At 38.1% G+C, this 14,270-nt stretch overlaps 1 protein-coding gene across 2 annotated transcripts; it reads left to right on the top strand.

Annotated features, from left to right (window-relative positions):
- Nucleotides 1-510: 510 nt before the first annotated feature.
- On the top strand, nucleotides 511-4,722 carry LOC110383703 (G-protein coupled receptor Mth). Of its 2 annotated transcripts, none has more exons than XM_049838309.2 (8): nucleotides 511-992; nucleotides 1,136-1,313; nucleotides 1,683-1,868; nucleotides 2,320-2,398; nucleotides 2,800-2,984; nucleotides 3,362-3,446; nucleotides 3,829-4,014; nucleotides 4,447-4,722. In XM_049838309.2, exons 1-8 carry the CDS (start codon nucleotides 567-569, stop codon nucleotides 4,487-4,489), a joined length of 1,368 nt encoding a protein of 455 aa, XP_049694266.2. In that variant the 5' UTR covers nucleotides 511-566; the 3' UTR covers nucleotides 4,490-4,722. The 2 variants fall into 2 exon arrangements, with proteins under 2 accessions (XP_049694266.2, XP_049694265.2); XM_049838308.2 differs by having other exon boundaries at nucleotides 512-992; nucleotides 3,284-3,446.
- The last annotated feature ends 9,548 nt before the right edge of the window (nucleotides 4,723-14,270 follow it).

The following is a 14,270-nucleotide window of genomic DNA, read 5'->3' on the forward strand; positions in this document are numbered from 1 at the left end:
GATGCAAGCGCTTCAATGTGGTGGAATTAATAAGGAAAAGTACAAAATAAACAATAGACATTATCGCTATGACCGACGCAATATAGTTTTCTGTAATAACAATTTACATCATGAAGTTTTCATAAGATACTTACATTGTGAAAATCTAAGTAAGGTTGACTTTCACAGACTGTTTGCCTACAAACACACAGGTAGGCAAAGCCCAGGTTTCAGTCTTTTCATTCTCAAGACCACGAAGTCATGGAGTGTTTTTTATATATAGGCATGTTTATGGGGTGCGATCGTTTGTTGGTAAGTAATTAAAATGGGATTATTTATCTCTAAAACTACTTGTCCAATTCACTTCCACTAGCTTACTGAATGCATGCATGTTACATAATTTATATGTCAAATTAAGACAACAAGGGATATTTAATGTAGGATTTTGCTATTCCGTGGTCGCACGTGACGAATGATGGTTCTAAATCTAGCATATGAACTACAAATGACGTACAAATAATTCCCAAGTCATGGAGCTTTGCTTGACATTACGAGACTACCTATTTAGTATTAGAATAACCGTCGTAATGAAACAACTCGTCCTCACAATAACAATTATCCTTATTGTTCACGTCGAACAATATGGCGCCGACTACAGCTTATCTTTACTCGTGGCTCGCCAAATGAAAGTGGAAAACATAAGCTTCTACCAGATGCAAGATTTACCCCCACCATCCAGTGTCAACATAAGTAAATACTGTAATAATACAAGTAAAACGTGCATCTGGAAGTGTTGCCCTCACGGCGAAGCAGTCATTTATGCAAGAAAATGTTTACCCGCAAAGGGATACTTGTCAAATGCCACTTTACAAATATATGACTCGAAATTTCGTGAAGTTACAAAAACTAGTATGGCTGATCAGAATACCTTCGAAATGGTGCCAGACTACTTTTCGTTTCAACAATCGGGGATTATGAGTTTGACAAGCTTTTTAGTGCCTTATCTCACCAAGGTAAGCGTTTGTCGATTCCATATCAATGAAAACTTCTTTCTTCTTCAATGAAACCTTTCTTGTGTATTAATGGACTTGTAGTGACATGGAATACAACCTAAAGACTCCTTTTAGAACTTAATATGAATATTTCACATTTTCAGGATGGAATTCTTTATGGCGAGCTGCGAAATGCATTCGACAGATGGAAAAAATTCGAAGTCAACCATTTCTGTGTTGATGTGACCAGGAAGGGCAGGGTGGTTTACTTCGTAGATGTTACTAATCTCATCACTGATCAAGCACTGATGAATTTCCATTCTACTTTTTACAGAAGATTCGGTAAGAGTGTTATATATATTAGGGGTTCAGACAGACTTAAATGCATAATTTCAAAGGAACAGTTGAATTTGAGGATTTTTAAGGTATTTCAAAACTTCGTTATTAGCTTCGTCACACCAATTAGTCTACCTTATGGCGAGATTTCATCCAGATTGTTGGCTACTAAAAAACCTCAAACGAGACGGAAAAGTTTTAGATAAACTGTACTGTTACTGTGTTTATTTTCCGGTTACCGCTGTTTATCGACACTGTGCATTGTCTAATAATATAATAGCTTTATTTTTATTGTAAACTTTTGTAAAATTTTATTTAAACATAATTCGTAAATTGGAATTAATTTTTTTATGAAAGTTTCCATATTTATTCCAGCGTTATTTTTATGCCTTATACTCCTGGTAGTCGTGTTGATCGTCTATTCATCACTGTCACACTTGAGAGACATGGGCGGAAAACTGCTGAGGACTCTGGTCTGCTGCTTCATAGTTGTGACAGTCATAGAATTCGCACATTGTACTGTTGTCATCTACGATTGGATCGCTTTAGTCACCTTTTTTGGTAAGTTTCAATTGATAGCTAGAAAATGTCTGTGCTGCTCCGCAGGTTTAGTAGTCATAAACGTTACTAGGTCAAAGAGTCCTGAGGTGTGCCAAAACCGCTTTGTGGGTTTAAATTTCCCAAAGCAGCCTGGAGACTGTAATCTAGCGGTGGTAGCCCATATCTGAATCCAAACCGATTATCCGAGTCTGATGAAACGGCAATCCAATACGACCGAAGAGAGATCAGGCGCAGGTCCGTCTTTAATGCACGGGTGTATTAGGTACCACCAGTCCCAGACTATGGTTTGCTTTATCGAAGGTTTATGCCACAAAGAGGTTTTGGCCTAACCTGAAAATCGAGACCCGCTACAATAGGTGCGGTTGGCGATCTCTAGACCGTCGAGGCAGTTATTATTATTAGTAAAGCATTCTTGATGAAACTTAGATTACTTATATATCTTTTCTTTCAGAATCAGTGCACTACTTCTTCAATCTAGCCATTTTTACTTGGCTGAACGTTATGTTCTATGATGTTTGGAGATCTTTGAGGTAAATACGAATTATAATATGTACTCATTTTTGTTACGGAAAGCATGATAATATGTAGGTCCCGGCTATCATTTGAACATTTTTGGGATCGTGACGGGAAGTCAGTAGTCTGACAAACAGTCTTACCAAGGGGCATTGCGTTACCCCGGTAACTGTATTGAGAAAGTCAGATAGGCAGTTATTATATAGTGAGTTTTCATGAAATTGATAGTCAGACCACTTATTATATCTTATTTTGAAACTACATATCTGTATTTATTGACTGCTTGATTATTTTTACTTTATCAGAATCTGACCGTATTTGGCCGGGCTTTGAAAATCATCTTTATTTCAATAGAATTGCTACTACTAACTACCTATCAGGTAGTGTATATTCAAAGTCTCTCTTATTTATTTTTCAGGAATAAAAATGGGGAATTTCATCCCTCTACAATTTCGCGAAGCTACCTTTATATGAAGTACATGTTATATGGATTTGGTGTACCACTTATTTTAACGATATGTATAGTTATATTTGAGAACACCGACGTTTCTTCTGTGCCTTGGTTTATAACTCCTAAACTAAATAGTTTAGCAACTTGTAAAGGTAATTAAATATTTTTAACTACAATAAATACTTTCGTTGTAAAATTGGAAATGTCTTGATATGCTGGATCAATTCCAGGCCAGGCATCTTTTCTACGCAAGATACGGACGGACTCTAATGACTGACTGTAGGTGGAGGAAATCATCTTGAGGTCACCTGGACTTTCAAGTCTGGAATCGAAAAATTCCTTCTCCATATCAAAAAAGTTCCCGTGCAAAGAGGTTTTCCTTGAAAAACTAATATAATGATGATGATGATAAATTAACAATTTAAATGGTTTTTTGTTTAATTATTTTCAGCATTCGAGCTGTTGGTATACGTGTACGCCCCTGGTACATTTCTATCTCTGTTCAATATCTACGTCCTCTGGTTTGCAGTTACTAAAGAAAATTGGGGATCAATTACACATTTACCTATAGCTACCAGCTTTTATATAAAAAACCGTAAACAAAACTTAGAAAGGTAATTTCTTTTCTTTATTACTAGCGGTCTTACCCAATTTCTGTGGGAATTATTTCGTTCTTACACCAAAGTATAAAGTAACTCGTAGGCCACTTGATTATTCAACTATCCAACACTGAAATACTTTATATATATTTCTTTACTTTTTATATACAACGGAACAGTATCTAGATAATGAGATTTGCACGTTCAAAACAAACTCATATTCAATTCACACATCTTCAACTTTATAATTAGCGTAAATTCGTAACGAAAAGTCTTACAGCATACGTGTAGGGACTCTAGTCACCTGGTGTATTTAATGAGTATTATGCCTTTAATAAACCATATCAGTTGGAGTTAGCAATACCTTCTATTCACTATTTATTATTCTGATTTCCAGACTTGCTCAGTACATGAAATTGATGATATTTCTAACAATATCGTTTTGCGTCAAAAGCTATGCGCTTTGGAATTACGACATTCACCCGATCGTATCTACTAATGCTTGGCTATTGGGTATTGTCTTCATTGTTATATTTTTGCGTAACCAAAATGTTATGGGGAAGTTTTCAGATACGATACGCAGGTAAATATTATAAGTCATAGAAATATTATAATTTATATAGTATAGAAGAGAAGAAAGAAACTGCACAGTGCAAACTTTAAGTCGGCCGATAGTTTGGTCGGGCTCATAAATTAGTATGGAGTTGATTGATATGATTGGTAGAGCACACGTTATAACCATCAGACCATATAATTATCAGATCGATTATAAAGTTTGATTGGACGCACGATTAGCTTCAAAATAAACTGACAGCCACCGTTCGTGTATACTAAGCCGACAGTTTGGTGTGCTGTGTGGGGAGGGGGGCTAGGTACAGATATATGTGCCTACTTTTGTCTTTTATAAAAACGGTACACTGGATTTTGAAAAATCAAACTCTTAGTTTTGAGTACTTAAGTAAAGTCAGTGCTCGTTGTACTTCAATAAGTTATAGTGTAATTATTATTTTTCCAGACCTCGAAAAGAAAATAAAATAGAACTGGATCGAATACATTAAATGCATGGACGAGAAAGGACAAATACACAAATAATAGGGGAAGAGTATTTTGTAAGCAACAAGCAGGAATTACCATACAAGAGGATAATACGCAATAGAACTTCAACGTTTAAGAAGCCTTATCCTAGTATCATTATGATAGGGCTGTAGACTGATCCTGAAGATCATATAGTTTCAATACCTGAACCAAATTAAATGACAAAATGAATAAAATTGAAATAAGATAGAAAATACATATTGCAAAAGCTTTCATGATTTTTTGACTATCATCTCCTCCTTCCTCCCTCCTTAGGTTGAAGGCTGTAGCCTCCTCCTTGTCTACAATCTACGACTTCCTGCAATGTTCCCAAGTTATTTGAGATTGGTGATATATGTTTACCCCTTTCATTCTTCTCTGTCGCATTATATACCGACCCCGTATTCACCCCCATATTGAAGTCGATTTTTTCTTAGCCTACCTCTGCATTCTTATATGTTCCACACCTTCTCATCACACGCCCATACCATATCCTTAGTACCAGCATGTAATAGCGTAAATATGATACCTACATTATTCTTGAAAGATTTTACCTTGTTAATTAAAAAATATACCACTTACGAGAAAATCTTTTGAAATAGCTTTAGGTACTCTCATTAATTGAAGAGTAATAACATAAAAGAAACAACATGAAATTCAGAGGAACCTAACATGATCTGTCTGTGGGCTTTTCGCAGAATATTGTGTTTGATACCCACTCTATTTCCACGAAACGAAAGCCAGAGCGTAATAAATTAAATGATCGAGTCCTTGATACCAACTATGCGTGTTCCACTGACACGGTGCAACTTGTTCCGGAACGGACAAAGCATTGGCAGAACTACACAGGTACGAATTGCGTGCACAGTGCACTTAGAAGGAATACACATAGTTCACGGCGAGCCCTACCTATATACTCGTAATATTAATATGCAAATATTGATCGGTAGTCGGCGCGATGCACCCGCACCCCCCTGACCGTTGCCATGGTAACAGCTCAGCTCAACGCATCCCCGGGGCCTGGCATCAGAGGTTTATTTCATTAAATTCAATGTAACCTGTCGGGCTATGTTCGTACGTGGTTGTGATTTATGTACGTTTTCATCGTCCTGTGATAGGTACTATGGATTGATTTACTCCACGAGCTTTGGCTATGGCTCTAGACAAGGCCTACCAATAGCAAGTTCTAATAAGATATGTAGATGGTTTATTGTAGTATGGAACCTTACAAATGTAATAAAAGTTACAAACATGAATTTTCGATTACTGATTTCTACAGTATTTGTAACGTATACAATTACCTACTTTTCGCAAAATATCAAATTTTTTGTACTCTTGGTTAGCTTATAACACTTGAACTCAATAGCCGAGTTGTCTTTAAAGTTACTTAGAAACATGACCATGGAATTGAAAAATTCCATGGTAAAAAAGATAATTTATCACATAAAAAGATAATTTTCAGGCGAAGTAATGCACTTGCTTACATTTTGCCGTGAAAAAAAGCAGCAGCAGCATCGGACTTTTACTGACTAAAACCCATTGTTCCTTCTGGACTCCTATATGTACAGGGCCGCTGTAATTCTTTCGAATGATCCCGAAACCCGAAGATACGGTTTCTCGATGTTCAGATCTCAGCTTAACCACGCCCAATACGGTAGTAAAAATTCGTTTGCTAATAAGTTGGTACACAGCATTTCCTCGGATAAATCCTGCGAAAACGATATCATTATCACTATGGTAATTAAGCCAGATTTAGCCGAAAATGTAGTATAAAATTGTAATTATTATAGAATGTGGAATTGCCGGAAGGAAAAGCATGTTTGATTATGACATTACTCATGCAGATCTATATGTTCATATGTAGTTACATAAATGTCCCAATGAGTACAGCCAAATGAAATTATTGTAGACATCGGAATATGACTGTATGGGCAATGAGCATATAAAGAGGATGGTTGAAAGACAGGCTTCAAGGAATAGTTAAGTATGAATGAGGATGATTGCAGAGGGAAGAGGTGATGTCCTCCTAGCCGATTAACGGCGGCTGTTCTCATGTAAGGACAACTGCGCAGGACATATTATAGTGCACAGGCATTTGCATAGATACAGGTGCACTCACTATTCCTTCACCCTCATAGTCCGATGGGACGGCAATCCAACACGACCGGAGCTTCACGGGTTTATCAATTACCAACTTCCAGGCTCCGGGCTGCTTTGCGAAAGTGTCTAAAACCCACAAAGCGATTCACCCCGACCCGGGAATCGAACCCGAGACCCCGTGCTCAGCAGCCAGATCAACGAGGCAGTCAACAATCGAAAACGATGAGCTTATAACAAAAACAATATATATATGCGATGTGGTAATACCTATTATGAAAAACCTATCGGCATCCACGTCAATAACCCATGTTATTTTGTTGATAAGGTTTTCCTTTCAATTAATTATAGTTATGTGTTATTTAGTTTATACAATTCCTTTTATCTATATCTATACATATAATAAAATGATAGGAAAGTCAAAACTGTACATTGAATTTTTTTTTTTAAAGAATACTTGGGGGGTGATCTATTATCGATTCTGACCCCAAATATATAGTTTTTAGAATTTTTGTCTGTTTGACTGTTTGTCTGTATGTCTGTATGTTTGGTCTCACTGAACTCGAAAAGTACTGCATAGATTTAAATCAAATTTTGCATGAATATTACCTGGGGGCCGGTTCAACATATAGGGTGTATAGTATCACGCTATCACCTACGGGGCATGAGCAATGAACGATTACTTCTGTTAACATTTCTGTAGCAGCGTGCTCAGTAATAACAAATATTTGAATGTTGAACTTATAAAAGTTGATCGGCCTATTATCAATCTTTACACAGATATAACGCTTTTATAAGTAACTTGGGAGAAAAATTAAATTTTATGAAATTGTTAAGGCAAGGTTAAAGTGGTTCCATCTGTGGTATATAATATAAAATACATAAAATTTGACAAAGCAGCGAGGTGGAAAATAACATGTATTAATTACCATTTAAATTCATAGATGGAGTTGTACATTTTCCGTAATTCGCCATATTGTAATTCTGGGTCTAATTTTTCCATAGATATTTTAATAGTGTTTGTCAGTTTGCCGTGCCTCATCAAAATCTCGCTATAATTGTTATCTTGATGCAAGGAAAATTGATAATACTAAGCCAAATCTAAAACAATGCCATCTATGGCTTTTTGAATTTCACGCAACCATTAACTATCTTTTAAAGTCATAGATGGAGTTGAGTATGTTTTCATAAATAAATTAAGCTGGGGTTTTGTTACTTCAGCTAATCTTCCAGGAATGTGGTGGCCTAAAAGCAACTTTAACTTTGAATGAGTACTTTTGAGTAGACCTTCAATAAATTTTATTGCAGTGAAAAACATGTAACGCGTAAGGATCGTAGAAGAAAGGAAGAAGATTGATCTCTCGCCAGGGCTGCTGAGTGTGAAGCAAGACTCCTGTAGCTTGAGAAACAAGCCCAGATACAAAGTGCAGATTAAAGAAATGGGACCTTCTCGATTTAATACCATACGCACGTTAAATACTTTATCGCTTTCGGAAACGTACATTCAACTTCTGATATATCAGATCCGAGCTAAGTAAAAGAAAATAACTATGTTGGGTATCATTCAATTACATAGACAGAATTGCCGTCAAACGTGTTTTGGTCAAATGTGCCCCGCCTGGGTAGAGCGCCGCCGTGTCCCCGTGGCGGCAATTGGCGCGGCGACCTCTTGCACCCGCCCCTGGTTCAAGCCATGGTCCGGCGCGAGTAACGGGATGCCGTTGCCTCCTTCTGCGTAGCAATCATTCGGCGGCGGAATGACTGAAAATTTGCATTTCTCATCGCAAGCACTGCGGTGAACGTGGAAGACTCTTCGGGAGCCGGGAGTCGAGAGACGACTCCAGGCCACCGTTGACATGGGTTTGTGTGGGTGGTGAGTTTGGGTGGTTCGTCGTCCTTCCGTCTCCTTGGAGAGGAAGGAGAGTCAGCGAATGGCAATGGGGGTCCCACCAGGGCCAAAGCCTACTAGGGCTGCGACATTGTTTGAAAGAGTTACCGGTGATCTGGTACCGGTGATACTAAGAACTTTAGAATAAACATGGTGGGTTTTAGTCAGTGTGAGTTTGACACTCCTTCACGCTGCACCTACAGCCAGACCAGTCATCTTCAGTAAAGTGAATGTGGTCATCTTCATCACGTATTTACCAACTCATAGTAATCATCATGCACACCCGCTTCTCTAACTTTATTGAAAGATCAACAAGATTTTTTCAGTTAGGGAGTTATATTAACTACGCTACTATTTACATCAATATTAGAGTGTAATTAAATTATGTGGGTGTTGGCTTTAAGTCAAACCGAATCTGTTTGAGTACCAATATGTTACTTGGAGTGCCTATCTGATCTCCTCAAACCAGTGAACTGGACACCACGTTACCCAAAGTACGCCTCTCTGACGTTCCGCCGCCTCCTTCTCGAGCATGACTGCTTCACAGAAGGAGGCATCCCATTCCCTCTCGCCCTGGACCATGGCCTGAACCAGGGCCGGACGCGAGAGGTTGCCGCCGCTTAAAGCCTCGACGAGAATACGGCGGTGCCCTTCCCAGGGCACTCCTGGACTGTGTGGTCCACCGTGTCCTCGTGGCTGTCCGCACAGTGGTGATACCCAGGCGCCTCCTCACGACCGACTGACCTGAGACCGGACTTACCGCCACTATGGTGGCGTGCCTTATTACTTTCGCCCCTTACGTAATAATTTTCCAATCGGTTGACTAGATCCAGAGATTTCCACAACGTCACAAACTTTACTTCTTTTGTTTAGATAAATAGTCACACATCGTCGAACTACCTTCATCGATCAACCCGTGCGGCTGCTAAGTAATAATCCTAATTATACTGTCATGTGAATGGATACACCTACGGGATAAGTAGTATTTTGTCACGCAGACGAAGACGCGGGCAACAGCTAGTATATACATAAAAATAAAAATAAAATAAAAATAAAAATAAAAAAGCCTTTTATTTCTTGCAACAAGGTGTTTACAGTAAGTAATAGTGTAAGAGAGAAAAAAAATTAAGATAAAAAATAAAAATACTATCTAATACTGCTTATAAGCTAATGGTTAATGGGTTGATCAGCAAGAACCCCTCCTTGGGTGAAGGCCTCCTCCAAAGACGCCCATTTCGCTCTGTCTTGAGCTGTCTCTATCCAGTGCTGGCCAGCTGTTTTTATAATCTCGTCATGCCATCTCGTGGGCGGTCTGCCTCTGCATCGTTTCCCTTTTGGGCCTTTCCATGTTGTTACTCTTTTCGTCCATCTTTCGTCTTGCAAGCGGGCTACATGTCCCGCCCATTTCCATTTTAATTTTTGGGCATGGTTTAGAGCATCTGTGGCTTTTGATATGCTTCTTATTATTGTGTGACGAACTTTATACATTTTATTTATATTAAGCATACTGCGTTCCATTCCCCGTTGGCATGTCGTTATTTTATTTCTAATTTTTGTTGTATATTTCCAGGTCTGGCAAGCATATGTGAGGCACGGTATTAGGCATGAAGTCATAACTTTTGTCTTTAGTTTCACTGGCATATTGCTTTTAAATATTTCTTTAAGACTCCAATATTTGTTCCAGGTGCATTGTACTCGCCGCTCTACTTCTAATTCATTGCTTTTTCTGTCGAAGCTAATTTGTTTACCTAAGTAGGTGTATATTTCCGTATATTCCAATATTTCATTATCTACTGATATTGTTCCTTTCGAGCTGTTCGTCATTACCTTTGTTTTTGATAGGTTCATTTCCAATCCTACTTGTTTACTGACCTCGTTTAAGGATTGAATCATGCTTTGCAGTTGAGTGTCCGATTCTGACAGTAAAACCAAATCATCTGCAAAGCGGAGATGGCTCAAGTATTCGCCATCTATTTTAAGACCACATTCTTTCCAGTCCAGCTTCCTCATTATCGATTCAAGGATTGCAATAAATATTTTTGGTGACATTGGATCTCCTTGTTTTACGCCTCTTTCTATGGGAAAACTTGGGCCGATTTTTTCTAACTTGACTCTACTTGTGTTGTTAGTATAAACGCTTTTGATGACCTGTATAATAGTCATCAGGTAATCCTTGTGTTTTCAGAGTTTCCCAAATACTTGCATGTGATATCGTATCGAAAGCTTTTTTGTAATCTATGTAAGCGATATACAAGGCTCTTTGTTTTTCTTTGTACTTTTCAATTAATAACTCAAGTGTGTGAATATGGTCTATTGTGGAAAAGTTTTTTCTGAATCCCGCTTGTTCTACGGGTTGTTGGGCTTCTAGAATTGTACCTATTCTTTTATTTAGAAGAGATGAAAATAACTTGTACATACATGGCAGTAAGCTTATTGGTCTATAGTTAGCAATGTCGTTCGGGTCTCCTTTTTTATAAATTAAAATTATATTGGACTGCGACCATTGTGTGGGAGTTTGAGCAGTTTCCATTATGCGATTGAACAAGTTGGTTAATGGTAGAGATAGTAATGTACGTGCCGCTTTTAGGGCTTCATTAGTAATATTGTCTGACCCTGGGCTCTTGTCCTCTTTCAGACTGTCTATTGCTTCAGCAATTTCTTTTTCGTCAAATAGTGTTGAATCCACAGGGTTATATTCACAATGAATCTCGTTATTTTCGACAGTGCTCTCCGGTTTCTGGGCGCTATAGAGGGTTTTTTAGAAGTCTGTTGCAATATTTATTACGTCATCGCGATTGTTCAGGCGTTTTCCTGCTCTATTCAGTCCCTCTATCCATGTCTTGTTAGTTCTTAGTTCTTTGAAAGCTTTCTTTGAACTACCAGCTTGTGTTAGATGTTTCTCGATGATTTTTGATCTGTAATTTGCGTAGTCGTATTTAATTCGCTTACTAATTAGTTTGTATAGCGCTGAGGTTTCATTTTTCATGGATCGGGTCTTGTTTTTTGTTTTTTGTAGTAGTTGTCTTCTCTTCATTAGTGCTATGGTACTATCTGATAAGATTTTATGACTACTATTAGTTTTGTTATGTAATCTCGCGCTACGAAGACTTTGAGAGATAGCTTTTATTATTTTATCGTGTTGGATTTGAACTGTCGTAGATTCACGAGAAGTTAGTAAGTCTGGCAAGTGATAAGTGATGGTTTCTTTGTATTTTGTAATTTCCTCGTCATTCTTCAATGATGGGTTCTGGTAATTCCTATAAGCCGCTCGACTTCGTTTTTCTTTAGTTAGTGTTATAGTTGCTCTTAATGGTCTATGATCTGAAGAAAAGTTGAAATTCAAGACTTCAATGTTTTGAAACATGCCTGGTCTATTTGACATAAAGTAATCTATTTCGTTTTTATATTCTCCATTTGGTGAGCGCCACGTCCATTTTCTATTCGATTTCTTTTTGAAGAAAGTGTTCAAAATTGCTATTTTTCTTTCCAGCGCAAAGTCGATTAGCCTCTGTCCTCGTTGATTTCTATTTCCATATCCGTTAGACTTCATTATCAGGTATTCCTCTGCTCTTGTAGTATATACATATGCATGTAAAATAGACCATCTATGTGTCCGGGGTCGAAAAGTATTTCGAACAAAGCCCCGTTGGGAAGAGCATGGCTAAGTTACAGCCTCACGGATGAAGGGTACATTTGATTGAGGGCCTCGGCTTCCAAATGTATATCTTCAGCAGTTGTTACTAGTACGAAAAAACAAGTGACCCTAATAACCAATATTAACAAAGGGTAACTAAATTCATTCACTAGTAGAGGAGTAAAGCCGAGCAGCCGAAAATCGATCTCAGTGGCGTGCACTTGGAGAGGCCTATGTCCAGCAGTGGACTGCGATAGGCTGATGATGAATGAGAGGAGTAAAGAGGTAGTCCTTGTAAAACGCATCCAACGAAACCTCGAGTATCAAAGCGACATCGTAGTAGACTCAAATTCAACTCGAACATAATGGTTAGGAAAATTCTGGGCAGAAGTTGAACACAGTAAAATAAAATAATTATTACTTAATACACGTGGAACGGGCCAGGTAATGGGTAAGCCAGTTTAATCCAGTTGCGGATAGCAATAAAATTGCGAAATAAAAATATAAAATGGATAATAGTGTGTTTTTCTCTATAAGAGCGAACGGCCTGAGTGATAATAACTTTATTAGTTCATATACTCCGTGGAACTTGAACATACCAAGATAATAAATATGGCTCCATGGTGCTGTACGATCCAAAAGTCGTGGTGGTCTAGTGGGTAAAGAACCAACCTCTCAAGTAAGAGTGTGTGAGTTCTATCTCAGGTGACGCAGGTACCAAAGCAAATTTTCTAAGTTCGTATGTACCTTCTAAGTATATCTTGGACACCAATGACTGTGTTTCGGAGGGCACGTTAAATTTTAAGTCCCGGCTGTCATTGAACATCTTTGGCAGTCGTTACGGGTAGTCAGAAGCCAGTAAGTCTGACCAGGGTATTGGGTTGCCCGGGTAACTGGGTTGAGGAGGTCAGATAGGGCAGTCGATCCTTGTAAAGCACTGGTACTCAGCTGCATCTGGTAAGACTGGAAGCTGACCCCAACATAGTTTGGAAAAAGACAGATGGTGATGTTGCTGTGAGGCCTTTTTATTTGAGAATAACAAAATTAGTTTCAAAATAAACTTTGATAATGATTATTAACCGAGTATATTTCATTTTCCTTGTGCAATAATGGCTTTTAGGTAAATGATAGCCTGCCTGGTCATGTTTTCATGAGGATATCGTACCCCTGTATATCTAACAGTCAAAGTACAGACCTACTTATATCTGTATATTATTTTCCTCATAATTGGAATTGTTGAATTATTGATAATAATTTAAACTTCACAAAACAACGTATTTTCTATTAGAACTATTTTACAAGCTAAGCCCTATTTAAAATTATTATTTTTGCCTAAAGCATAGCCCCACCATAAATAAGATATATTTAGAAAGTACGTACAAAATCTGAGATTTCTTCACCCATCTGTTTCGATTGGTTTTGTAGTTCTTGTATCTTAGATAAGAAAACAGAATTGTCGATTCCTCTTTCGAACTAGTATTGAAAATATCTCTGCTGTATAATGTGCACACTGGTCTCAGTTTTCTGTTCATATACACTATGAAGTTTTCGCCACATCTCGGCAGAACTCGTACAGTAATAATATGTAGCATTGCCTCTTCTGACATTCGTGTTACCAGTAATGTTTTCGCAACGGCATCTTTAGGTTCCCATGCCGGTATCTCACTGACTGACCACTTCGGGCTTCACTTGTTTTCCTTCCATTGCGGAGGTGGTGTGCTTAACCATCCATAGCGCCTCGACTGTACTGGTATTTTGGCACATTCTAACTTGATGACATTGACGTTATTGTTATTTACCTCCATCAAAACCACATATATTCCCTTATGTACTTACCCCAAATGCTCCCTTATGTACTGTCCTCATATACTCCCTTATGTACTGACTCCCTAGACTTCCTTATTTACTAACCCCATGTACTCCTTTATTTACCTAACCCATAGACTCCCTTATATACTTTCCCCATTTACTCAACTATGTACTGTCCTCATGTACTCCCTTATGTACTTTCGCCATTTACTCCCTTATGTACTGTGCTCATGTACTCCCTTACGTACTTTCCCCATTTACTCACTTATGTACTGTCCTCATATACTCCCTTATTTTCGTACTAAACTGTACATGGAATCGAACTCGCACACTCATA

The sequence above is a fragment of the Helicoverpa armigera genome, chromosome 8, assembly GCF_030705265.1.
Source record: "Helicoverpa armigera isolate CAAS_96S chromosome 8, ASM3070526v1, whole genome shotgun sequence".
Taxonomy (NCBI): domain Eukaryota; kingdom Metazoa; phylum Arthropoda; class Insecta; order Lepidoptera; family Noctuidae; genus Helicoverpa; species Helicoverpa armigera.